Here is a 27,449-nt window from a genome sequence, read left to right as displayed (position 1 = left end):
AATATGTAACAGAAGACCCCACAAAGTTTAGCTAGTTACAAAGGGAAAGTTCATAGCTCTCCTTACACTGACATATCCTGCCTTTCTCATCAATCTGAAGGAAGTACTGTCTCTGAGGCAGACTGGCACTCCCTCAGCACTGTCTCAGAGACAGACCAGCTCTCCGTCTGTACTGTCTCTGTGACAGACTGGCACTCCTTCCGTAGTGGATTTGCAGCTGTGAAATGGTCCGAAAATGTTGCCTTATCAACAGTGCTGGACCCTTCAGAATACCTCTGCTCCATTAGCCAAGTCCCTCCAAAGACGTAGAGTTCCCGTTCTGTCCTCTACATGTGCAGCTGTCCTGCACCGCCGGGCTGCTTTGTCAGTCTATGCTCCAGTCCCTAGGTCTTTGCAATGTGGGGAACTTTGTGAAATAATTGAGACAGACCTGTTAGGAGAGGTCAAGAACACTGCAGTCTGCTAACAAGTCTGTTGCAATGAAGGACATGCTGAATATATTGTTCTGCCTTCTCTATGCTTTGTTTGTCTCACCGGTCTGTTACGCTCTTTGCAGGACTTTGTGCTTTAATCGGATTTTCCCACAGAGTGAAATATCCCAGCACTTGCTGCCGGACAGGTAGGATCCCAGACCTCATGCATGGGGAATGTGAATACCTATAAACCCAGACTGTGCTGGGGAAGATACTGCAGTCCTCCACTTCTGCCTCCAACCTGTCTTACCTCCTTGTATGTCAATGTGTTTTCTATTCGTGATCCTGTTGTTATGGGCTTCACTGTTCACCCTGCCCATGGAATTTTGTCCCTTTGTAATTCTGAGTGGCTTACAACTACGAAACTCAATTTATTCATTCTTGTTGGATCCTGACATCATCAGGAAGACCAGTGTTTAGTGCCCACCCCTAAGTACCCTTGAGAATATGCTGATGGCTTGCTTTCTTGAACCGCTGCTGTCCGTCTGTTGAAGGTGTTCCCACAGAACTGCTGGGGAGGGAGTTCCTGGATGTTGGACGATAGAATACTGAACAGTACAGTGTAGGGCCACGATGGTGTGCTGAACTAATGAAGCAGATGATGCCATGTTAAACTCATGTCCATCTCCCTCCTTTCACATGCCTATCTGAGAGGCTCTTAGGACACAGAATATAGAACAGCCCACAATGCTGTGCTGACTTTTTAACCTACTCTAAGATCAATCTAACCCTTCCCCCCTTCATAGCCCTTCATTCTTCATTCATCCATGTGCCAACCTAAGAGCTTCTTAAATGCCTGTAATATGTCTGCCTCTACCACCACCCATGGTACATACCCACCACTCTCTGTGTAAAATTCTTACCTCTGACATCCCCACTTTACTTTCCTCCAACCACCTTAAAATTATGGCCTCTCACCTTAGTCATTTCTGCCCTGTATCAGTTCAGCACCTGAACCCTGGACACCCAGATTATAAGTTTGATGCTCCACCGACTGAGCTACCCAGGCTCCACGACTCTAAAGCTGATGATATCATTTGAAGTGCAGCCACTTCTGCCAATGGATGGCCTGCCCTGTGTCTCTGGTACCTGGGTGCACCAGGGTTTGGCCAGAGTGAAAGGAGGGAAGGCTTCTCTTTAAACTTGGTGTTACGATTAGAGGCTTAGTGTTCGACATCTCAGTGAGGACTGAAGAGTAGAGGTCAAAGTCAAAGTAAATTTATTATCAAAGTACAAATATGTCACCATATACAACCGTGAGATTTATTTTCTTGCAGACATTTGCAGGAAAATATAGAAATACAATAGAATTTATAATTTAAAAAATACAGATAAACAAAGACAGACAAATAACCAATGTGCAAAAGAAACAAATTGTGAAAATACATAAACAAACAAATATGCTGAGAACATGAATTGTAGAGTCCCTGAAAGTGGGTCTATAGGTGGTGAAATCAATTCATTGTTGAGGTGAGTGAAGGTATCCGCGCTGGTCCTGATGGTTGAAAGATAATAACTGTTCTTGAATCTGATGCTGTGGGAACAAAAGGCTCCCGTACCTCCTGCCTGATGGTAGTAGTGAGAAGTCTGTTAAAGATGGCGCTGACGACACACAGTGATGCTTTATAGGCAGCAACCAAACTACTAACAACTCTATTAATTACACTTTTCCTGCACGATGATCACTGCACTCCACAGCCTGGAATTTCCCTTTGGGAGCTGTGCTTTTGAACTGTCTGTATGACCTGGAGTGTTTTGCAGTTTCCTGCAGAATTCGGCAAACTGGACTCTCGAGAATGCAGATAAGGTTGTGGTGGCCGAGGCTGGAGTGGACTTGGAGCCGAAATGAAGTGGTGAGGCCTGGCCCTGAGAGTGATAAACAAACTGATGTTTGGCTAATTTAAGTGCCGAGCCAGACAGCTCTATTTCTATCTTTGATATCTCTTTTTTCCCTTTTCAAGGTTCTTTCGAAGACCCTGACCTGGAGTTGCACTCTGACCTCAGTTCTTTGAGGGAATGAGACCCTCTCTCAGGGCCTCATGACTGCCCACTTTTTGATATCCCAAGGATGCAGCCTGGAAGACTAGCGCACCTTCAGGGTGCCGGATTTTCATGGCTGTGGAGATGAGCTGATTCAAGGCCGGTGCCCCTGACTGAGGCATCGTGGGAGAACACGGAACATCGGGAGCAGCGGGTTAGCTGCCAGGGGTTGTGTGTCCAGAGATCTGACCTTTCTGGGCGCAGAGCTCGGAAAAAGTAACGCAACAGACTTTTAACTTCATAAATCAACGAGTTGTTTATGTCTCCCCTCTCAGTGTGAAATGGAGACATCTCTTTTTCTCTTATTAGGGAGAGAGAGATCCTGTGGTATGTCAAATTACTGGATGAACAAGTAGTCTTTGGGGTACTGCAAGTCTGTGTTTTCATTGATGCTTTGCTGCACACTTGAGTGCTCAGTGAAGGGCGCTGATGCTTTTTTGCTGGTGGGGGTGGGGAGGTGGTTGTTGCCTTGTTGCTGCTTGTACGTGGGAGGGGGGAGCTGGGGGCAGGCTTTGGGGTTCTAACGTTTAACTGTCATTCATTCTTTGGGGCGCTCTTCTGTTTTCATGGATGTTTGTGAAGAAAAAGAATTTCAGGATGTATATTGTACACATTTCTCTGACATTAAATGTACCTGTTGATTAAAAAGATCGGAGAGTCTCCATTTGGCAGCGTATGGAGTAAGACGTTTTTGTCACAACTCCATCTTTCACAACTTACTTTCCACTGCTAGATCTGTTTCAATTTTGAAGATTTATTATATTTGCTGAAGGATTTACGATTTAATTACGATGGCTGGAACCGAATTAAGGAGTGGCAGAACTCTTTCTGAGCCACAACAAACAGAGAAATCAGAGGAAGTTTCTACTTCAGAAAGAATGCTCTCTTTAATAGAAGCTATTAATGTGAAGATCGGTATGGTGGATACCAAAATGGATAAATTGATGAAAGCTAATGAATTGTTTGAAAAAAACATCCTCGCTATTCAATAATCTTTGAAAAATTTGGAAGATCGATATCAGATGCTTAAGCAGAGTACTCACAGAATTGAAAGGGAATTTGAATTAATGAATCAATCTATTAAAGAACAGGATTTGAAGATGTCCTTTATGGAAAAGAAAATTAATGAGAATGCTTCAGAATTATCGAGAATTAAGAAAATGATTGACTTGGAAAGCAGAAATCGCAGGATGAATATACATATGATTTATCTAATGTACACTTTTTTAGATATTTACGAATTAGGAACTTTTTTTACATGGTTTGCTGCCAAATTACCCTTCTGCTTATCCACCTAATATGACAGACACTGTCTTTCAGTTTAAACCATTTCTAAAAGAGTTGATAGCTATAATCTATAAACGGTTATTGAACTCACGTATGATATCTAATGATAAAATTAAATGCACTTGGGAATCAGAACTTCAATAGTCATTTTCAGATAATCAATGGAGTAAAATTTTTCATTCGGTTAACAACTCATCTATTTGTGCCCATCATTCCTTGATACAGTTCAAGGTAGTGCATTGGGCCCATATGTCAAAGGATAAACTAGAGTGTATTTTCTCCAATATCAATCCTATTTGTGACAGATGTAATACTGAGCTGGCCATTTTAACTCATATGTATTGGTCTTGTATAAGGCGAGATAACTTTTGGAGAGATGTTTCTAAAATACTATCAAAAGTTTTGGATCTGGATCTACAACCTAATTTGCTTACGGCAATTTTTGGGATTATCCCATCGGACTGTTTCCGCTCAATGTATGATAGCCTTTTCGACCTTACTGGCTAGGAGAGTCATCTTACTGAAATGGAAGGATTCTAATCCACCTATGGTCTTTTATTGGCTCTCCTCCATTATGTCCTGTTTAATTTTAGAGAAAATAAGAAGTCAGACATTTGATACGTCCTTTAAATTTGAGCAAATCTGGCGACCTTTTATTCAATATTTTCATTTAATTTGATTTATTACTCTTTCAATCTTTTTTTTCCTGAAGTTTTAGATTTGCTCAGAAAGTCTTTCTTTCTTTTTTTTTGGTTGTATCCTCAAAATGGACTGCCCAGTCCCTTTTTTTTGGTTTCTTTGGGGTTTTTTCTACCGTGTAGTGGGTTTTTTTACTTTTCATTTAAAACCCAATGTTTTTTCTTTCTCTTCATAAACTGATAAGAGGAGAATTGCTATTTTCATTTTTTTAATTATATATTTTATACTAGTTCAACAATATCTATGATTTTGGCAGTGTCTATCTTAATCTCAGTTTATATTGCCACAGTTTATATTTGAGATAATTCTCCTTTTGATTGTATTCATGCTCCTTTTAAATTAATAAAGAAAAGAAATGCCATAAAAAAACGATCAAGGCATCAAGGCCAAGGGCGAAGGATGAACCAGTGTTCAACTCCCTACTCCATGAGACTTACTCACCTCGGTGCTGGACTGGGTGTTGGCTGTGGTCTGCAGCCATCAGGCTCCTGGACTGCTGTAGCACTGAACTGGCTCTGTGGCTGTGGACTCACTGTCAACGACTCTGCAGTTCATATTCTGTGTGTTTTTTGTTTGCTTTTATTGTTTGCACAATTTCTTTTTTTTCACACATTGAGTGTCCGACAGTCTTTATTGTGTGGGCTTTTTTAATGGGGTCTATTGTGTTTCTTTGTTTTGTGGCTGCCTACAAGAAGATGAATCTCAAGGTTGTATGTAGTGTACATATTTTGATAATAAGTATTCTTTGAACTTTGAACTTTGATGAGAGCATGGCCTGGATGGTGGTAGTGCTTGAGGATTCTTTCTTGTGACAGTGCTCCTTATAAGTGTGCTCAGTGATGGGAGGGCTTTGTCTGTGATGGACTGGGCTGTGTCTACCACTCTCTGGAGACTTTTCTGTCCTTGGGCATTGTTTCCATAGCAGGCCATGATACAACCAGTCAGGATACACTCCAATGTGTATCTATAGAAGTTTGTCAAAGTTTTAGATAACATGCTGAATCTATGCAAATTCTAAGGAAGTTGAGATGTTGCCATGCCTTTTTTCTTGGACTTACGGTGAAACAGGCAGGACAGTTGCGAATTGGGAAGTGTGATTGTCTATTAAGGTACAAATGAGATGCTTATGGAGTATAAGACATACAAGAGAGCACTTAAGAAAGAAATCAGGAGAGCTATCGGAAGGCATGAGATTGCTCTAGCAGACAAGGTGAAGAAGAATCCTGAAGGATTCTACAGATATGATGAGAGCAAAAGGATTTTAAGGGACAAAATTGGTCCTCCATGTGGTAATGGCAATCCGTGTGTGGAGCCAAAAGAGTTGGGGGAGACTCCATTTGATATGCGTGCGGCACTGAGAAAGCATTCGGTCCACTAACGTAATGAGTGCACAGAGGTACCTAGTTTGGTTTCAGAAGGACATTCCAGTGTGATGCATCCTGAACAAAGTCAGAATGAATCACTGTCTGGCTATTGGAATCAACAAAACTAGAGTTTGAGGCCTAGCACAGGGAATCGGTAGGTCCTGGGGTTGATGCTGAGGGTCGATGAAAGGTCCAGAAGTTAAGGTCTACAGGCTGTAGCCCTGAGTCTGCGAATTTCTGCATATGGGGAAGTCGAGGGCCCAATGTCTGTCAGTCCAAGTCTGAAGATGGCCTGTCCTGGATTGGAGTACTGTGCATGCTTGTGGGGGGTGAGAGGAGGAAGGGGGCTTGTTTTGTTGTTGTTTTCATGCTTGTTGTGTTTTGTGCTGTTCTGGTGACACTTGGGGGTTGTCCCCTGCATACCCGTGAATGTGTTGGTTGTTAATGCAAATAACGTATTTTACTGCATGTTTCAGTGTGCATATGATCAATATATTTGAATCTTGAATCCTGAATTAAAACTGGACTACTCAGTATCCAATGCACTCTCTAATTCTGACCACCTCAACACGCTGCACCCTGGGTCAAGCACAGTTCTTCTCCAGGTAGACATTTCAATTCCAAGAAGAACGAGTGAAGAAGAAACGCCCTTGCCCTTCCACTTTATAACTTGTCTGCCTTTTTTTCTCGCTGTAGGTGGCCACCTGAGGTGGAAGCACAGAAGGGCAGTGAAACCAAGAACAGCACGGACAATGAGTTCATGACAAAGAGCACACTCAGCTTGGTGAGCAAAGGGAGGAGGAAGTCTTGAGGAGAGTATGTGAGAGGGAGAGCGTGTGGGGAGAGTGTGTAAGAGTGTGTGGGGGGAGAGTGGGTAAGAGTGCGTGTGGGGAGAGTGTGAGAGGGACAGCGTGTGGGGAGAGTGTGTAAGACTGTGTGTGGGGAGACTGTGTAAGAGTGTGTGTGGGAAGAGTGTGTGTGGGGAGAGTGTGTAAGAGTATGTATAGGGAGAGTGGGGGGAGTGTGTGTGGGGAGAGTGTGTGAGAGTGTGTGTGGGGAGAGTGTGTGTAGGGAGAGTGGGAAGAGTGTGTCTGGGGAGAGTGGGGAGAGTGTATGTGGGGAGAGTGGGGGGAGTGTGTGTGGGGAGAGTGTGTGAGAGTGTGTGTGGGGAGAGTGTGTGAGAGTGTGTGTGGGAAGAGTGTGTGTAGGGAGAGTGTGTGGGGGGAGAGTGGGAAGAGTGTGTGTGGAGGGAGTGTGTAAGAGTGTGTGTGGGGAGAGTGGGAAGAATGTGTGTGGAGAGAGTGGGAAGAGAGTGTGTAAGAGTGTGTATAGGGAGAGTGTGTAAGAGTGTGTGTGGGGAGAGTGGGGAGAGTGTATGTGGGAAGAGTGTGTGTGGGGAGAGTGTGTGTGGGAAGAGTGTGTGTAAGGAGAGTGGGGAGAGTGTATGTGGGAAGAGTGTGGGTAGGGAGAGTGTGTAAGAGTGTGTGTGGGGAGAGTGCGTGTGGGAAGAGTGTGTAAGAGTGTGTGTGGGGAGAGTGGGAAGAGTGTGTGTGGGGAGACTGCGTGTGGGGCGAGTGTGTAAGGGTGTGTGTGAGGAGAGTGTGTGTGGGGAGAGTGTGTGGGGAGAGTGTGAGAGGGACAGCATGTGGGGTGAGTGGGTAAGAGTGTGTGTGGGTAAGAGTGTGGAAGTGTGTTTGTAATGACAGGGTGAGAGTGTGAGAATTTGTGAGTATGTGTCCCCGAGACTGTGTAGAGTGTGTGAGTGCCTGTGTTTAAGTGTGTGTTTCCAAGTGTTAGATGGAAGGGATTTGATTTTCCAAGATAGTCAGATGAAACCTTGTGTGCAGGGGTAATTTTCTTTGAGCATACAGGAAAGTGTATATGAGAATATATGTTTTGGTGTATATGCAACAGTGTGCAAGTGTGCATGAGAGTGCAATTGTGTGCAAGAGAATGTGAATGTGCATATGAGTGTGAAGATGAGTTGAAGACTATCACATAGAACATAGAAATACAAGAGTGCGGTACAGGCCATTCAGCCCAAGATGCCTTGCCAACCTTTTAACCTGCTCTAAGATCAATCTTATAGCCCTCCATTTTTCTTTCATCTATGTGTCTATCTAGGAGTCTTTTAAATGACCCTCATGTACCTCTACCACCACCCTGGGCAGTGCATTACTCTCTATGTTAAAAAAAACTACCTCTGACTTCCCTCACCCATACTTTGCTCCATCACCTTACAATTATGCCCTCTTGTATTAGCCATTTCCACTCTGCAAAACAAAAAGGGTGTCTGGCTGTCCACTCTCTATGCCCCTCACTATCTTGTACACCTCGAACAAGTCACTCCTCATCCTCTTTCACTCCAAAGAGAATACCACTAGCTCACTCAACCTGTCCTCATAAGACGTGCTGTCTAGTCCATGCAGCATCTTGGTAAATCTCCTCTGCACCCTCTCTAAAGCTTCCACATCCTTCCTATTATGAGGCGACCAGAACTGAATGCAATATTCCAAGTGTAGTTTAAAACCAGAGTTTTATATAGATTGGTTCTTGAACTCAATCTGCCGACTCAAGAAGGCCAACACATTATTTCCCTTAATCACTCTATCAACATGCATGTCAATTTTGACAGATTAATAGGTGTGGATCCCAGAATCCTTTTGCTCCTGCACACTGCTAAGGATCCTACCATTAACTTTGTACTCTGCTTTCAAGTTTGGCCTTCCAAAGTGTATCACTTTGCACTTCTCCAGGTGGAACTCCATCTGCCACTTCTTAGCCCAGCTCTACATTTAGTCAATGTCCTGTCGTAACCTACAATAACCTTTCACACTATCCACAACGCCACCAACCTTCGTGTCATTTGCTAACCTATTCTTCCATTTCTTCCAAGTAATTTATAAAAATCATAAAGCAGGACTCTCAGAACAGATCCCTGCAGAACACCACTCTACCTCCAGGCAGCGTGCACTCCATCTACTACCATCCCTGCCTCCTGTGAGCAAGCCAATTCTGAACACACGCAGCCGAGTTTCCCTGTATCCCATGCCTCTTCAATGAGCCATCAGTAAGGAACCTTCTCAAACACCTCACTAAAATCTATATACACTACATCCAAAGATTCAAACTACATTTATTATCAAATCATTTACACCGAATACAACTCTCAGATTTGCCCTCCCTGAGGCAGCCATGAAACAAAGAAACAGCATGGAACCTGTTCACCCAACGTGAGAAAAAAGAACAGATTATGCCAAAGGCAAGACACGAGCGGACACCACATAGAATTTCAAACATCAAACCAGTAGTCCAGGACTATTCTGTTTAGTTCAGCTCAGCTCAATGCCAATAGCCGAATGCAGGCTGCAGAGGCAGTCTTCACCAAAGCACCCAGTCACTACTGAAGCGCCCCAATCAAACTACTCAAAAGCAGCAAAACAGAGTAACCGGAATCCAGAAACACATGCAACATGAACCACAAAGCCTTGCAGAACAATCCTTGCAACATTGAACCCAAGCTCCTCCACTTTCCTTGGACAGCCGGCAGAGAAAGACCAGTCAAACACATGCAGACAGAGCTGAGCACCTGCCCACCCTCCATTCTTGTACTCTTTGACTTCAACCTTGCTGGGCACTTCAACGGAGAGGAGCAACAGAACCGATCATGGTCTCTTGGTCTCCAGGCCATACACTCTGCTCCCAACCTCACTGAACTCTCTCGGACACAGCAAAACACCAGATATTCAACAGGCCCAAAAGCACACCATCAAAATGTAAGCATAACTCCAATCTCATGCAGCTTAGTAGTAGAATCATATTTGAAAGAAGACGAAGGGTCTCGGCCTGAAACGTCAACTGTACCTCTTCCTAGAGATGCTGCCTGGCCTGCTGCGTTCACCAGCAACTTTGATGTGTGTTGTTTGAAAGAAGAAATAGTTTTGTGAACTGTCAGCAGGATGTCACCGTTGGACAATGGCACCATCCTGTCACAAGTACCACTTCTCTTCCTTCATCTAGTTGTTCTGTAACTTTCTCGAAAACATCAATCAGGCTTGTAAAGCATGACCTGTTCCCCATAAAGTCATACTGACTATCCCTAATCAGACTGTATTTCTCCAAAGGCTCATAAATCCGGTCTCTAAGAATCCTCTCCAATAATTTGCTCACCATGATGTAAGACTCACTGGTCTATAATTCCCAGGGTTATCTCTATTATCTTTCTTGAACAAAAGAACAACACTTGCCACTCTCCAATCTTCTGGTACTGGTCCAATGGCCTGCAAAGATCATTGCCAAAATCTCTTCCCTCACTTATTGTTGTAATCTGTGGTGTATCCTGTGTGGCCCCAGGGACTTACCTAGCTTGTCTTTCTAAAGTTCCAGCACATCCTCTTTCTTAATATCAACAGGTTCAAGCATATTAGGCTGTTCTATGCTATCCACACGTTCATCAAGGTTCCTCCCAATGGTGAATACTGAAGCAAAGTACTCATTAAGGACCCCTCCTACCTGTTCTAACTCTAGATACATTTCCTCTTTTATACCTGATCGGTCCTACTCTCACTCTAGTCATCCTCCTGTAGACTTCCTTGGGGTTATCCTTAATTCTTAATCCTACTCACCAACACCTTTTTGTCCCCTCATAGCTCTTCTAAGTCTATTCTTAAGCCCTTTCCTGGATACCTTAAAACTCTCAAGAGACCTGACTCCTAAATTTTAATTAAACTTCTTTTTTTGCTCTTGACTGGATGTTCCACTTCTCGCTTCCACTTCCTTCACCCTGCCAACCTTTCCCTGCCTCAATGGGACAAACTTATCCAGAAGTACTTCCTTAACAACATCCACATTTCCCTGAGTATACCCAATCCCAATTTATGCTCCCAAGTTCCTGCCTAATATCATCATAATGCCCCTCCACAATTAAATGCTTTCCCATACCATCTGTTCCTAACCCTCTTCAAGGCTGTGGTAAAGGTCAGGGAATTGTGGTCAGTGTCTCTGAAATGCTCACCCACCCAGAGATCTGTCACCTGACTGGGTTCATTGCCTAGTACCAGATTGAGTATAGCTTCTCTTCTAGTCAGCCTGTCTAGGGACCAATATGGACTATGACTTCTGACTACTTATAATCATAGCTGAGTCTGAGCACAGAAGCATATCTGAGTCTGGTTGTACGTGATGGAGTGTATATATCTGTAACTGTGAGAATATATGTGTGTCTATCCAAATGTGTATGAGAATGTACTGTATATCTATCAAAGTTTATATTTGTGTCTGAGAATATGTGGATATTGATGTGTTTGTGAGTCTACATTAAAATATATCTGTGTGAGAATGTGTATACAATAGTGTGTGTTTATGTATAAGTCTAGTGTTTGTGAAAATGTGTGTTTAATAGTACATTTGTGTGTCTCTGTAAGTGTGTGTGTATGGGTATGTGTGTATAGGAGTGTATGTACCTGTGCAAGTACCAGTATAGGAGTGTCAGCCATCCATTGTCAAAATTAGCAGTGTAAAACTTAGAAATATCTAGATATGAAGTGGGAATGGCGTGGAAGAGGTAATATTCCCTGCTGGGAAATTTGTCTCTCCTTCCTCCTGCCTTTTTGTCATTGCACACCTCTCTCTCTGTCTCTCCTTGAACGTGGGATGTGACGGTCCCGATGTGTTTCTACCTCTGTTGCTGGGTGTGCTCCTCTCTGGTTTTATTCAATTCTTGAACCAAAGGCACAACCCTAATCACTGCAGTATAGTAATAAGATAACCACTTTGATCACTTTGTACTATAATTGACTTTGTTTTGTTCTAATTGTATTCTTACTTGTTAAAGTTGTGTTTAATTTGTTTTCCTTGTGAATGCTGCTTCTACGATGTGACGTGCCTGCGAGATTTCATTGCACCTAGACATAATCATAGAGCACTACCGCACAGAAACAGGCCCTTGAGCTCATTGAGTCCATGTCAAGCTGTTGTTCTGCCTAGACCCATCGACCCACACCTGAACCACTGTCCTCCAAACCACTCCCATCCATATACTTACCCAAATTTCTCTTAAATGTCAAAATTGAATCCACATCCACCACTTTCACTGGCATACAGGTGCATACTTCATATGTCACCCTTTGCGCTGCCTCTCCCTCTCTGTTATTGTTCTATCTGTCATCATTTAAGCAATGCCTGTTTCTCTCTCAATTTCGTACTTTCTTTCTCTCCTTCTCCTTCCCCTTCCCCTCTCTCTGTCCCTTTTAGTTTCTATGTGGTCTGTTTGTCTCTGCATCCAAGATTTGAAGTGATGTCTAGAGTCACTACAACACAGAAAGAGGCCTTTTGGTCCATCTACTTTGTGCTGAACTATGATTCTGCTTAGTTCCATCAAACTCCAAATGTCTCTTAAATGCTAAAACTGAACCAGCATCCACCAGTTCTATTGGCAGCTGATTCAACACTTTCACCATCCTCTGTGTAAAGAAGTTCACCCTCAGGTTCCCCTTAAACATTTCACCTTTCATCCTTAACCTGTGACCTCTAGTTCTTGTCACACTCAACCTCAGTAGAAAAAGCCCGCTTGCATTTATCCTATCTATACCACTCATAATTTTGTATACCTCTCTCCTATCTCCCTTCATTCTCCAATGCTCCAGGGAATAAAATCCTAACCTATTCAACTTCTACCCTATAACTCCAGTCCTCAGATCCCAGCAACATCCTCTTTTTTTGTAAATTGTCTAGTTTACAATTAACCATTGTTAATAAATCAACTCTTGCTATGGTCCATTAACTTTTATTGTGATACTACTAAATTGTTCTGCATCAACCAGACTAGGATGGCTACAATTTATGTGACATTGAGGAAACTTCTGCACAGCTGTTCCTTGGATCTTCTGTAGTGAAATACCAAGGGAGGTGGCTGCAGCAGAGACAATTCGTCAATTATTTGTCGCCCTTTGTTCCCACAGCAGTTTGATGGTCGAGCAATCGATGCAAGTAAGTCTTGGGTTGGTTCTCTTGCATTCTCTGGATTGATGACTGATGTTTAAGAATTGAGTGGACAGCCAGAGACTTGTTCCCAGGGTGGAAATAGCTAATATGAGGGGTCATAATTTTAAGGTGATTGGAGGAAAGTATGGGGGGACGGGGTGTCAGAGATAGCTTTGTATACAGAGTGCTGCCGGGGTGGTGGTAGAAGTACATACATTAGGGGCATTTCAGAACCTCTTACATGAAGGTACATGAATGACAGGAAAATGGAGGGTTATGTAGGAGGGAAGGGTTAGATTGATCACAGAGTAGGTTAAAAGCTTGACACATCATGGGCCAAGGGACTTGTACTCTGCTGTAATGTTCCGTGTTCTAATTCAGAAATTATTGGTTTCTGTAAAGAACTGGAGCAAAACTGGGTGATTTGTCCATTGAGGCATGTGGGTTTAGATGGAGTAATGCTGTCTCAATTAAATGGGGTACAGTATCATTGTGTAAGTGAGGTGAATTAGCATCATGTGTATGTGTGGTGACAGGGAGTGAAGTGGTGTGAGGTTAGTGTGAGTAGTTGGTGGCAGATGAGACACAATATAGATGAAAGGTTACAGGGCTATCAGCTGGAAGGGAGGGGCTGACTGCTGAGATGGAGGAGAGTAGTGGCTCTTCAATGTAGAAAGAGATGGTCTGCTGGTTGTGTTAGAATAATGAGGAGCTGAGGGTTAGGCGATACACAATCCATATGGATGGTGGTGGATGGGATGGTGCTTTTTCCTTGTGAGAATTGTGTAGTTTATGTTTAAGTTGTTTTTATTGTGAATGCTGTTTATATGATGCTATGTTGGATGGGCAAAGTGCAGGGGAGGGGAAGTGGCTGAGGAGAGAGTGGAGTATGGGGAGCTCAGTGGGATATGGGCAGATTTGGAGATGGGAGTTTGAGGGGGGGGGGAGTTGGGTGGGCTGTGGGGAAGGAAGAGTAAGTTGCCAAGAATGGATTCATGGTAATACCAATCCATCCTCCCCTTCTGCACTTTGTTATGGGTCTGAGATTTTTAGGAGTCTGTGGGGATGTTGCATTTCTTCATGGAGACTTTGGGCACATCCTTGAATTGTTTACCTGGGAGTCGGAGAGATGAAGGCACAGAGCCGCCAAATGTGTTTGCTCATCGGAGAGCACTGTCCTTATTCTTCTGGTTTTCTCTGTGGGTAGACTGCTGTTAATTTAGCACTGTGGCAACCCACAGCTGACAAATATAGTCAATTAATCAGAGTCAGGGAGCCTGTAAAAATGCCCTCCAACCCAACTGGTCCATGTCAACCAATGATCCCATTTAGGTTAGTCCGATCTGACTGCTTTTGGCCCATGTCCCTTACGATCTCTCCTATCCATGTACCTGTCCAAGCTCCTTTAAAGAGAAATTACTCAGCTTTACATACATGAAAAATGGAAGATATTGGCAATTTCATCAATTCTGAACATGTAGAGGAATAGGGGTGGAGGGAATTATATAGAGGTCTGTTGGGTGGAGGGCAGGAGATCTTAAATAACCTAGGAGTTAATGTTCCAAGGGTGAAAAGTATGGGTTTGGAGCAAGCAACTAAAACCCAGCTTGATGAGGAGGATAGTGAATTAAATCTAACCTTACAAATGACCTGTTTACATATCACTGAATGAAATATTTCCCTTCCAGGCACCGGAAGAGCTTACCTGTTCAACTCTATAACTGGTACGCGGCGCTGGGTGTGAGACGATGAGGACCCTTCATCAAGAGTCCCTCCCACGTACAGATTACATGCTAGGGTTGTGTTAATATACTGTCATCTTTCTGAAAATCTGGGTAGCTCACCACCAGTATTCTTGGAGTTTTTGTTCCAGGGTATAACCACAAGTTCATAATATCCACTGGAGCACTGCTGCATCCCATCAGTGACCCTTAACACCCTCTACAAACACAAACACTGTCCCTGTCACACATCTTAGCCCTTCTCCTCTTCTCACCCACCCATCACCTCCCTCTGGTGCACCTCTTCTCTCATGGTGAACTCTCCTCGCCTATCAGATTCCTTCTTTTTTGGCCCTTTACCTCTTCACCTATCACCTTCCAGATTTTCACTTAATCTTGTCTCCCCACCCACAACCCTTTGCCTCATCTGGTCTCACCCATCACTTGACAGATTGTGTTCCTTCCCTACCCCCTGCCTCCTGCTCCCATCACTCTTATTCTGATTTCCTCTCAGTTCCTTTCCAGCCCTGATGAAGGGTCTCGGCCCAAAGTATCAACAGTTTATTCCTCTCCATAGATGCTGCCCGACCTGCTGTGTTCCTCCAACATTTTGAGTATATTGCCATTTCACACACCTGTTGCCTGCTTTGTTAGTGGATTATTTGCAAATAGGTAGTTGTAATCTGCAATGAATCATAAACCTTTTGTGCTAGTTGCCTGTTTAATGTTAAAGGATATCTGGATGATGTGAAATCTTTCACTAGCCCAAAAAGGTAGAGTTGAAGATGGAAAAGGAATTTCAGTTTTGGCCATCTTTCCTTGCTCACTGTGGAGTGGCTCGAGGGGCTGAAGGGCCTTGCTGGCAGAGTCAAATGGAGTGGGAAAGATGGTGCAGAAATGCAGACTCAGATTTTAAATGTTTCAACAAGAAGAATGGGGGAGAGGTGTGTGTGTGTGTGTGTGTGTGCGTGTGTGCGTGTGTGTGCGTGTGTGCATGTGTGCGTGTGTGTGTGTGTGAAGAGCTTTGCAGTTGGTCCTCTGGGCAAGGGTGAGTTAGGATTATACAAGATGCTCAGCCAGGCGATGGGTCATTTGGTCCGAGCAGTCCATGCTGGCTTCACCCCAGCCTCCTTTGCTAAACCCATCAGTGGAACTCACTATTCCCTTCCCCTTAGATACACCCGTAGAATTTGTTTCAGCCAGTTCCACATTCTCATCTGATACTGATACCTCTGGTTATGCTCATCCCACTGCATCCTCTCTGAGAATATGCCATGATGCTGAAAACCTGTGAGGTCATCCCTCAGCCTTTCCAAGTGAAAGCAACTCTGAACATGCCTTCCTGGTATCTATTCCCTCGCAATCTTGCATCATTTCTGTACTCCCTCTCTAGTTCCTCTATATCCTTCCAATAATATAATGACCAGGACTCCAAGTGTATCTTAAACAAGACATGGTACATTACTTCTCAACTATTCTATTATGTCCCTCTGGAAATGAATCCTGGTGTTTGTCTACTTTCTTTATGATCTTGTTAACATGTGGCACAACTTTTTGTGATTAGACATAAGAAGATATATCAGGATGTTGTGCTAATCTTTTAACCTACTCTAAGAGTAATCTAATGCTTCCCTCCTACATGGCCCACCATTTTTGTACCATCCATGTGGCTATCTAAGAGTTTCTTAAATGCCCCTCATGTATCTCTTTCTACCATCACCCCACCCACTCTTTGTGTAAAGAATTTACCTCTGAATACGCCTCATCCTTTCCTCCAATCACCTTAAAATTATGCCCCTTTGGCTTAACTTTCTGCCCTGGGAATTCATGCATTTTTAATTCAAGATTGAAATATTCTTGTTCTTCTGCCCTATCTATTGAAGTATAAATTAACCCCCCCTATTTTTGCTACCAAAGTACTCATCCTTCATTTGTCTTGGACTTCATTGACAAATAATTGTGCAAGTTTATTATTGAGCATTTGCCACACTTTGCAGACATAGAAGCTGTATTTTTGATTCCAGGGACTAAATTGTTTATGAAACACCAACCACGCACCCTCACACACTACCCTTTCCTCCTGTTTTCTGTCCTGAAGCCAGAAAGTAACCTCATGGGTGACATTTCCCAATGCTACTTTCTCCAACCTCACTTGCTGATCTATGGGACTCCTAATCAAAGGCCCTTTGAAGAGCTAAATGAATTATATGTGTTGCACTTTGATTGTCTGCTCTATCACCTACTGAAAAATCAATAAGGTTGAGCAAGCCAGATCTTTATTTTTGGTATTCATGTGGGCTATTCGTTACTGTATTTGTGTTTCTAAATGTTCTTCTATCCTCTTCATTAGGAATGATTCCACTACTTTTCCCACCACTAATGTAAAGCAGAATGGTCTCTAACATGTTTCATATGCCTTACTAGTTAGATTGGGATACAAAGGAGTGAGATACATCTTCACCATGAGGAAGCAGAGAGAGGACATCCACAGAATTTGTTCCAAGCAGTTTGGGAAAGAGATGAAAGTGGCAAACTTTAAGGGTCAGGGGCTACAGGAAAGGCCTATCAAAGTCTTGGAGAGATGCCACACACAATCAGGCCCATTTGGCCATTGTCCACAATGTTCATCAACAACCCATTGACTCTAATCCTGCACTAATCCCAATATTCTTCCTGCTCATGAACACTCCCCCACCCCCATCTTCTACTACTCAGACACTAGTGGCTGTTTGCATTGGTAAAATTACCTGCTAACCCACAGGCCTTTGGAACTGGGAGGAACATGGAGCACACAAAGAAATCTTATGTGGTCACAGGAGGACCATGAAAACTTGACAAGTGCAGGTCCAAAAGATTAGACCCAGGTCTTTAGTGTTGTGAGCTATTCCACTGTGCTGTTCTAGCCGTCAGTCTCGGTTTTCTCCAGATGTACAGACAGGGCCACTTAATAAGTATCCAAGGAATGTAGAATTAAAGCAGTTAAAAGGGGAAAAGAAACTGTTCCACATGCATGTGTTATTCAGAAATTCAGGTGCAAGAGTATACAGATGATAACAACGAAGGACAAGTACACAGGATAAGACAGGGCTCCATCAGAGCAGCAATGAGAGGACATGACAGTGTAAATCACGTACTTTACCCCCCCCCCCCACTGGAAACTCCATCACAGTTCTCTCAAATTGCATTTTAAAGAATAGTAACTTTTTCTATCATTGTCTGCAATTTTTGTAACATACCGACAATTAATTAAAACATGTGGTTTTCAAAGTGGAAAAATAACAAAAACTATTTCAAGTGCGACGGTTTCTGATGAGGTGAGGAAGTTGTGGACACTGCTGCTCCCAACACTGATACGTACAGTTAGGGTGTATTCTAGAGTTATGGTATATAGCAAATATTAATTTAAACAGCAACCAGTCTTCAGATCTGAGTGTGGATTGTAGATTGAGTTTAAAATGCAGCTCAGAACAATGACCCTGGGGCTGCAGACTGGAGTTGATTGCAAACCAAAAAACACTCCATTGACTTGAGATGTCTGCATATGTATGAATGCAGCTCAGAGACAGTGGTGACTAACATTAAATCCGAGGTGTCCGGAATGTTGCTGTGAAGATTTAGGTGTTTGAAGATTATATACAACTCAAAGGAAGCCTTATGAATGCATTGTAGATATAGAAATTGTCCTGCTGTTACCTTTGATCTTTAGCACATAAAAATGTAATGCATTGTTGGTTCAGGTGATCTCCAAGATGATGCCTGTTTGTGCTGAATAAAGACTTGCATATCTACCAGCTTCAGTGTCCCTCCAATGACTGATCACAGTGAAAACATGTACCCCACAACCTGCACCATGTGTCTGTGCTCCCTGTGATCCACCAGACCCAACCTTGCCCTCAGACGAGCTGGGGCACAGCACTGATATTCCATCTATCCAGGAAGGAGATCTGTGACAATGTAACCATGCTTTGCATACGTGTGTGCTCCTCATACGACAAGCACTCATATATGTACTGATGAGGTGGGGAAATTGTGTACTGCACCCCCTACAACACAGTTATGTACCCCACAACCTGCATTCATGTTGCTTTGATCAGCAGGGCAGCATCTCAGGGACTGAGCAGCAAACTCCCACACCTCACCCCCAGTTCTCTTTTCCCATCTTCATCCACAATGAACTGAATTCAAACTTCTGAACTGAACACAGGATAGAACAGCTTTCCTCTGCAAGTCTGAACTAGAATGAAAAACTGTTAGCAGAGTTACCGATGCAAGTACATGGGTTGTAGGTAAGGTAGAGGTATTGAGGAGACTAGTGTGCTGCGGCCCAGTATTGCAACATTCCCATCTACGCATAGCCCAGCACACCACTCCTCCCAACACAGTTATGTACTGTTAGGTCATATTCTGGGGTTATGGAATATAGCAAATATTAATCTCAACAGCAAACAGTCTTCGGATCCGAATATGGATTGTAGATTGAGTTTAAATGAAGCTCAAAACACTGGTCTTCCTGCAGCTGCAGACAGGGGTCAATTACAAACCAAGGAACATGCCATTGACCTGAGATGTCTTCATATGCATGAATGCAGCTCAGAGACAGAGGTGATTAACATTCAATCCAAGGTGCTGGAGTGTTGATGTGAAGATTTGGGTGTTTGAAAATCATATATAACTCAACAGAAGCCTGTTTGACTCACCTGTAGAGTCAAACAGCATGGAAACATGTCTTTCAGCACAACTGGCCCATACTGCCCAAGATGCCCACCTAAGGTAGTCCCATGTCTGGTGCTCCATCCTTTGTAAGAGGACAGGGTCGAGACAACAGAGACTTTTGGAGAAGAGGAGTTTGGTGGGCAATACTGTTCTGGCTGACCAGAAGTGCACTGACAGCGGTAAGCATGAAGGAGTTGGGTGCTTACTGATCTGGTTAACAACAGATGGTGCAATCCAGGGCATATTACGATCGAAGAACGTGTTTGCAGACTGGATATTGAACTTTTTACTGTTGGACTTCAGCCACATTCCACCGTGATACAACACTTGGCGGCACGGGTGGTCGTTCCTGCCTGTGGCCATCGAACGTGCAGCTCCTCCCGTGGAGGGTCAGACACCTGAGCCAATAGACTGGTGCTGGACTTATTTTCCATCTGGCATAGTTTGCATTTTGTTGTTCGATTGTTGGGGGTTTTATATTGCTATATTTACGCTCTATTCTTGGTTGGTGTGGCTGTAACGAAACCAAATTTCCCTCCGGATTAATAAAGTATATCTATCTATCTATCTATTTGCTGACTTTGGCCCATATCCCTAAACCTTTCCTATCCATGTATCTGCTCAGATGCTGTTATGTACTTTCCTCAACCACTTCTACTGGCAGCTTATTCCATATACAGACTGCTCTCTGGGTTCAAAAGTTGCCTTCGCACTCCTACAAAATCTCTCCTTTCGCAATCTAGACCTACGCCCTTTAGTTCTTGATTCCCCAGACCTGTGGAAAGGACAGTACAGTCACCCTGTTGATGCCCCTCAGGCTCCTGTGCTCCAATGAATAAAGCTCTTGTCTGTTCAACTTCCCTCCATAACTCAGTCACTCGAGTCCTGACAACGTCCTCCTAAACCTTTTCTGTACTCAGATTTCCTCATTCCTATGAAAGGGTCTACAAAACTGAACACAATATTCCAAATGTGACCTCATCAATGTCTTGTACAACTGCAACCTGTATTCCTAGAAGCAGTTAACATGAATGATGTAAGGGACTCCCTTACAAAGGATGGAGCACCAGACATGCATCATGCATTGTACTTTATTTTCCAGGATTGTTTCATCTTGAGAGGGAATGTTGACCTGATCTGTAGCAAACATGGCTGAACATGATCCATGTATGACTATCCTCCCCATACTCCCTGGCGAGATTCCAAGTGTAATGGACTGTGCGTGGGCTCTGAGATTCTGACATGTGAGGCTTTGGATCACGGACCCACTCAGCCGCAAGACTCCAGAAGCTCGCTGATTATGATGAATGTTAACTCTGGCAGGGGACAGGGATCCCAGGTTGAAGAGCCCTATCTGGCTGACCTACCATAGGTCAGAGATATCAGGAGTGCATATCTCCGGGCTTACACGCAGCAGGAGTTCTGTGTAATCCAGGTCAAGGTAAGAATGGCAGAACCTGTGTTAGAGTGAGTTTACACTTAAATGACGCTGGCCACCAGTCTTCTGTTTGACAAAGTACTGTGGATTGAGTTCACAACAATGCATTTCCTAAAAGCTGTGAATATCGGGATACTAGCCAGATGCTGCGGATGGAAGTGTGAAGTTTACAGGTAGACAGTATTATCTATACTTCATAGATATGAATTGCCTTCTATGTTAGCACGATAAATGTATTGTGGATTTAACTTGCACTCCTAAAGGCTGTGGATACCAACCCAGACATGTTGGTGTCGGAAGGAAAGGATGAAATCAGAAGGTGTGATGTTTTGTATGTAGCTTCAATAGGAAGCATTGTCTGTAACTTTTTTAAGTAGCGATTGCCTTTGTGTTTAGCCTATAAATATTGAGCCCACATTGGGCTAACAGACCTTTCTACCGAAAGCGTCTCCATCCGTAGATGCCTGCTGTACCTTGTTGCGTCTAATAAAGAAGCTGCTTTGTATCTACCAGCGACTGTCTCTCCTGTGATTTCATCCAGGTTACAACGCCTGTGTGCATACAGAACTTGTCCTGGCTTCTGGAAACCGAGGTGCTTCCTAGCCATTGTAGTGCAGGAGACATGGCAGGAATTTTAAAACAGCAAATTCTCATAACTGGGCGAGCAGCATATACTGCAATCTGTCTAAGGATAATTATTGGAAGCAAGCCCTGCTCTTTATGGAATCTCACAGCAGGTCGAGAGCAGAGGCAGGGCCTCTGATTAACAACACATCCTCGAGAGAGGGGTGCACTTTCAGTATTTGGGTGTGGGGTGTGTGTATGGCCCTTAAGCCAGAGGATTGGACCCTCCAGGGTAGGAATTCACAGACCCCTTGCATAATAGTATTTGTCCATGGCTGAGGTAAGAGCTAATTACACTGTCTTGCCCGTAGATTTTGCTGAGACTGTCACCTAGTGTGGACAGAGGCTGAGGTAACACACAAAGCTTCAAGCTTAGTGTGGGGAGGGACTGAGGGCAGTGCAAGTGAGGGATCAGGGTAGGGAGGAAGTACATAAGAGGGGTAATAAAGGAGGTAAAGGACAGCTAAGGAAGTGACCAAGAGAGGGACAAGCAGAGAGGGAGATAGACACAAAATGCTGGAGGAACTCAGCAGGTCAGGCAGCATCTATGGAAAACAGAACAGTCGACGTTTCAGGCCGAGACTCTTCAACAGGACTGGGAAAAAAAAAGATGAGGAGTCAGATCTCCAGTCCTGCTGAAGGGTTTCGGCCTGAAACATCGACTACACTATTTTCCATAGATGCTGCCTGGCCTGCTGAGTTCCTCCAGCATTTTGTGTCTGTTGCTTGGATTTCCAGCATCTTCAGATTTTCTCTTGTGACAGGCAGGGAGACAGAGACCTGTGTAGTGTTACATATGAAGGAAGGACTGAAAGCAGCCTTGTGAGTGGAGGGCACTGAGGACTGGTAAAAGGGACACCAAAAGAAATGATAGACACTCACTGCTAGATGATTCACCAGCTTGAACAAGAGAAAGCTTTAATAGTGCAGATACATCATCGGAAGCATGCGGTCAACATTAAGAGAGAAACTAATTACAGGTACCATCTATAAGAGTGCAACACACCAACAGAGGAAATATTGCATCTGGCAATAGGTTGAAGTACAGGCACAGAGTACTCCACAGCCAGGCCCACCAACATGGGGTCAACCATCTAAGGTTGCCAAAGACAGCCTTCCTGCCCCATATTCCTGACAACTAGGGAGGACTGTCCAAGATCAGAGAGCTGTCTTGTGCAGAGTACAGGGTCCTGACACCATGGCCAACATAGGGCTTATAATCGCTTGTACCCCCAACAGAACCATCAAGTTAGCGTCCTCCACCCTAACCAACCCCGGTTCAAAGGCCAGCTAGCAACACACATTACTCAACTTCCATTTTTGCCAGTCAGTTTCATGCTACTCACTCTCACTGTAATGGAGAGAAATGCGAGATGCTTGGAAAAGAGGTGGGATATCGAGGAAGGGAAACAGACTATTGATTAGATACATTGAAACCAGAATCAAACCATGTCTGTCTGTAGCCCGAAACCTGGGAGAACTCACCTCACATCTCCCACCCCAGTGTCAGTCTCCAAGGACAAAGGGAATGTCCTAATGTCAGTCTGCTGGCGGTCTCCAAGCACAAAGGAAGGTAAAATATTGGAAATAAATTCTCAGACATTCAACAAGAGGCTGGTGTGCTGATGGGGAACAAACCAGCTGTGAAAGTACCTACGTTGGCTGTGTGGGAGTTAAAATGTTCACGTTGATGAAGGGCTCCTGAGGAACCCATGACTGGAGACAAAAAACAAACTGCAACTCAACACCTGAGGTGGGAAATGTACCAGTTCACACTTGTGGTCAAGGCCCTTTTCCTCAACTGGCAGCAGTTTGAATTCTTGCCCCAGCTTCCAGCTTTTCTTGTGTCTACCACCAGAATCAGCTGGGAAAAGTGGATCTATTCATCCCTAATTCAAACTAAGTGGGGTGCCTCGGAAATTCCCAAACAACTCACTGGGGTTTGGAGCTGGTCTGGATGCTAATGCTGTTCAAATTAGCAATCGAGTGAAGTACTCAGTTAGCCTGGAGAGAGGATGTAGGGAGAGTGTGGCATTGGGACTTAAACCCAGTTCAGCTCACTGAGTTTCTCAGGGAGGGGGTGGGGGAGGTTTAGATTCTAACCCTGTCAGTTCAATGAGTTGCTCAGCCTGTCCAGTGGATGCTGGTCACTGAATGTCCTTGGTAAGGTTCTAGGAGCAGAAACTGTTAGTTTACAGGGCCCCAATGAGGAAGGGCCAAAGAAGATATATGTCAGTGCTGCCCATTGCACAAGCTGGGTTAGAAGCTCCTAGACCATCAGTGCCAACATTAACCCAACACTAGGATCACCAAGGTGCTATCAACCTATCTGGTTTGAAATGGGACTGTCCGGGCAAATGAAGTATAAACCAGCCCAGATGAACAGGCCTGTACTTGGTGACAAGAAAGAACCCAGCCCCAGCACCAATGTGACATGTCCCACCTGCACATGGGATCTCATTCCACCCTTTGGTACCTGCGAAGCAGAACAGTAACAGTGGTTAAATGTGTAATGTTCAGAAGCTGTTCTGAAGGACAAGCAAGCTCACTCTGGCTCCTTCAACTTGAATGTTTCTGGGAGGCTGGTGGAAAGAATGCTCAGTACTCCACCTGCACCAGGTAACGAAGGCGTGCCTGACTTTCCTGGTAGATGACGTACTCACTCTGGTCAAAGCTGGAATTTTTGGCCAGCTTCACCTTCTTGGGTTTACCCTGCGACACGATCACCCTCTTCTCATCTATAATTTCCACCTTGTCCTGAGAAGGATCTGCAAAGAGCCGGAGAGGAATGAAAAGCAGCGAGCCTCCACTTATCCCCCGACCTACATAAAATGCTGGAGGAATTCAACAGGTTAGGCAGCATCTATGGAGAGAAATAAACAGTCAGCATTTCAGGCCAAGACATCAGAAGGGTCTCAGTCTGAAAGCGTGCGACTGTTTATTCCTCTCCATAGATGCTGCCTGACCTGCTGAATTCCTCTGGCATTGTGTTTATTCTGCAGATATTTCCAGTATCTGTAGAATCCGTTGTGCTTATAATTTCAAAGTTCAAAGTAAGTTTATTGTCAAAGTACATATACTTCATCAAATACAACCGAGATTCATTTTCACGTGGACATACTCAGTAAATCCATGAAGCACAATATATTCAATGAAGGGCCGCACCCAACAGGACAAACAACCAATGTGCAAAAGACAACAAACTGCAAATACAAAAGGGAAAAAAAGAAACAATAATAGTGGGCTGAAGGGCCTGTATTGTGCTGTAGGTTTTCTATGTTTCTAACTAATGAGATGACCTCCTTCAAAGAAAGGGGCTTCCCTTCCTCCACCACCAATGCTGTTCTCACCTGTATCTCTTCCATTTTGTGCACATTTGCCCTCACACCATCCTCCTGCCATCGCACCAAGGATTGGGTTCTTCTTGTCCTCACCTACCACCCCAACAACCTCTGCGTCCAGCACATAATTCTCTGAAACTTCAGCCATCTCCAACGGGAGATCACTACCAAGCACATCTTTCCTTCCCTCCCCCTCCCACTTTCTGCTTTCCACAGGGATCGCTCCCTATGCAATTCCCATGTCCATTCGCCCCTCTCCACTGATCCCCCTTCTGACACTTATCCTTGCAAGTGGAACAAGTGCTACACCTGCCACCAACTACCATTCAGAGCCACAAACAGTCCTTCCAGGTGAGGTGACACTTCACCTGAGAGTCCGTAGTGGTTATCTACCATATCTGGTGCTCCCAGTGAGGCCTCCTGTATATCGATAAGATCCAATGTAGATTGGAAGACCCCGTCACTAAGCACCTACACATCGTCCGCCAGAAAAAGCAGGATTTCCTTGTGGCCACCCATTTTAATTCCACTTCCCATTCCGACATGTCAGTCCATGGCCTCCTCTACTGTCGCGATGAGGCCACTCTCAGTTTGGAGGAGCAACACCTTTTATTCCATCTGGGTAGCCTTCAACCTGATGGCATGAACATCGATTTCTCAAACTCCTGGTAATACGCCCACCGTTACCATTCCCATTTCCCTCTCTCAACTTATCTCCTGACCTACCCATCACACCTCCCTCTGGTGCTCCTCCTCCTTTTCTTTCTTCCATGGCCTTCTGTCCTCTCCCATTAGATTCCCCCTTCTCCAGCCCTGCATCTCTTTCACCAATCAACTTCCCAGCTCTTTATTTCACTCCTCCCTCCCCTCCTGGTTTCACCTATCACTTTGTGTTTCTTCCTCCCCTCCCCCACCTTCTTACTCTGGCTCTTCATCTTTCTTTCTCAGTCCTGATGAAGGGTCTCGGCCCGAAACATCGACTGTACTCTTTTCCACAGGTGCTGCCTGGCCTGCTGAGTTCCTCCAGCATTTTCTGTGTGTAACCAGCCATTTAGTGCCTATTTATTCTCCCCACATTTTCATTGACTTCCTCCAGGTTCTAACACTCGCCTGCACACAAGAGGTAATTTATAGCAGCCAAGTAATCTACTAACCAGGCCTTTGGGATGCAAGAGGAAACCGGAGCACCAGGAGGAAACCCATGGAGTCATAAGGAGAACATGCAAACACCACACAGACAGTGCCCGAGGTTAGGATTGAACTGGGTCTCTGAAGCAGTGGCTCTACCAGCCGTGCCACTGAACTACCTGTACATAAACTGGCCAGCTGAAGTGCAACCAAAGACATCATTGGTCACACAGGTAAAGAACAGAGAAAATTGGGTGTGAGGAGCATTTACAAAAGATGAGTCTGACGAGTGTGTGTGTGTGTGTGTACACAGCTTGAGAAGGGCAGCCATGGGCTGTGCATACCTGGTTCAGTGTGGCCACGGGCAACGACGCTGTCAAAGCCTGTGGGAGGTTTTCTCAGTTGGGGATCATCATTGAAAATGTAGTGCACATTCCCCAGAGCTACCTCAGTCAGGAACATGATCCCTTCCTTGCTGGATGTGAAACCAACTGCAAAAAGAAACAACAGTCTCAGAGTACAGTGTTAAACTTCACCAAACTATAATTTCTCGTAACCAGATAAACTAGGAGTAACTGATGAGCATGATTACACAGTGATGAGGATAACTATGTACTTCAGAACAATAAGAGCTGCAAAGTAGACAGATGGAGATTGGAATGATGCAGTTCAAAAAGATGACATGACTATGTAAGTGTAATTGAGCAAAGCAGTTTGCTGTTCCTTCACACAAATATTTAAAGGATAGAGGGTCGAGGTAGTTAAAAACACTACAGCTCCTTAATTGCTCGTACAATTACTGGCAAGCAAAATAAAAGCCATCATGAACTTCCAGTCAAGATGGTGTCCAAGAGCAATCTCTGTTGAAATCATAGCACAGATTTAGTTGTTTTTCTAAGTTTGTAGGGATGGTTTTGGAGACAGAGAGAGGAGTTAGGGGCCAGAGTCCAGGCCTCTGCTCCATGATCAGAATGGCCCCGTCTCACCACCTCTATCAATGATGATCAAGGAGGCGACTGGCAGCGTGGATGGTGCTGTTACCGTATGCTGCTGATTTGCTATTTTCCGATGCAAAGTAGATCCCTCTGCCGACACGCCCCCCTGAGTGCGGCATGATCCTCAGCCCAGTTTTCAGGATGGCAGCGACCACGGCGATGTTGGTCCCGTGCCACAGGAGGCGACGGTGCTCGATGTTGTTGTGAGCCTTGAATCGTTCAGCCTGGTAACACAGGAACAGAGTGAACTCGTCTCAGTTACATCACTGCACACCAACGCCCAGACCCATTTCCGACTGGATCCAGCTCAGAACTGCCCATGACCAAACATGGGAGCCAAGAACCAGCTCCCTCAGCAACATGCCCCCAGTTCCTGTATTATCCTGTTCCTCAGACAGTCGCTGGTAATTGTTCAGCATCTTTAGCAATGATTTTAGCATCTTCACTGGCCACAGGAGTAGTAACCAGATGACTGGAAGGTGGCAAATGTTGTTCCTCTGTTCAAGAAAGGTAGTAGGGATATTCCTGGTAATTACAAACCAGTGAATCTTACTTCTGTGGTGGCCAAATTATTGGAGAAGATTTATGAGCATTTGGAGAAGCACAGAGTGATTAAGGATAGTTTGTGAGGGGCAGGTCATGTCT

General features: G+C 44.4%; 2 protein-coding genes across 3 annotated transcripts in view; one reads left to right on the top strand and one right to left on the bottom strand.

The window, feature by feature from the left end:
- The window catches only part of LOC134356720 (cadherin-related family member 4-like), an 83,047-nt gene extending 64,705 nt beyond the window's left edge, over nucleotides 1-18,342 (top strand). For both annotated transcript variants that reach the window (XM_063067778.1, XM_063067779.1), the window contains 4 exons: nucleotides 557-619; nucleotides 6,560-6,647; nucleotides 12,823-12,850; nucleotides 14,533-18,342. In XM_063067778.1, coding sequence (XP_062923848.1) covers nucleotides 557-619; nucleotides 6,560-6,647; nucleotides 12,823-12,850; nucleotides 14,533-14,588 — 235 coding nt within the window. In that variant the 3' untranslated portion in view covers nucleotides 14,589-18,342. The remainder of the gene's footprint in view (nucleotides 1-556; nucleotides 620-6,559; nucleotides 6,648-12,822; nucleotides 12,851-14,532) is intronic.
- A 3,870-nt stretch (nucleotides 18,343-22,212) lies between these two features.
- parp3 (poly (ADP-ribose) polymerase family, member 3) overlaps nucleotides 22,213-27,449 on the bottom strand; it is a 41,228-nt gene continuing 35,991 nt past the window's right edge. The window contains exons 9-11 of the mRNA XM_063067777.1: nucleotides 26,851-27,028; nucleotides 26,154-26,300; nucleotides 22,213-24,108 (exon numbers count right to left, since the gene is read on the bottom strand). Coding sequence (XP_062923847.1) covers nucleotides 23,939-24,108; nucleotides 26,154-26,300; nucleotides 26,851-27,028 — 495 coding nt within the window. The 3' untranslated portion in view covers nucleotides 22,213-23,938. The remainder of the gene's footprint in view (nucleotides 24,109-26,153; nucleotides 26,301-26,850; nucleotides 27,029-27,449) is intronic.

This window comes from Mobula hypostoma, chromosome 15, assembly GCF_963921235.1.
Source record: "Mobula hypostoma chromosome 15, sMobHyp1.1, whole genome shotgun sequence".
In the NCBI taxonomy this organism is placed as follows: domain Eukaryota; kingdom Metazoa; phylum Chordata; class Chondrichthyes; order Myliobatiformes; family Myliobatidae; genus Mobula; species Mobula hypostoma.
This window is presented reverse-complemented; position numbering and strand designations above follow the sequence as displayed.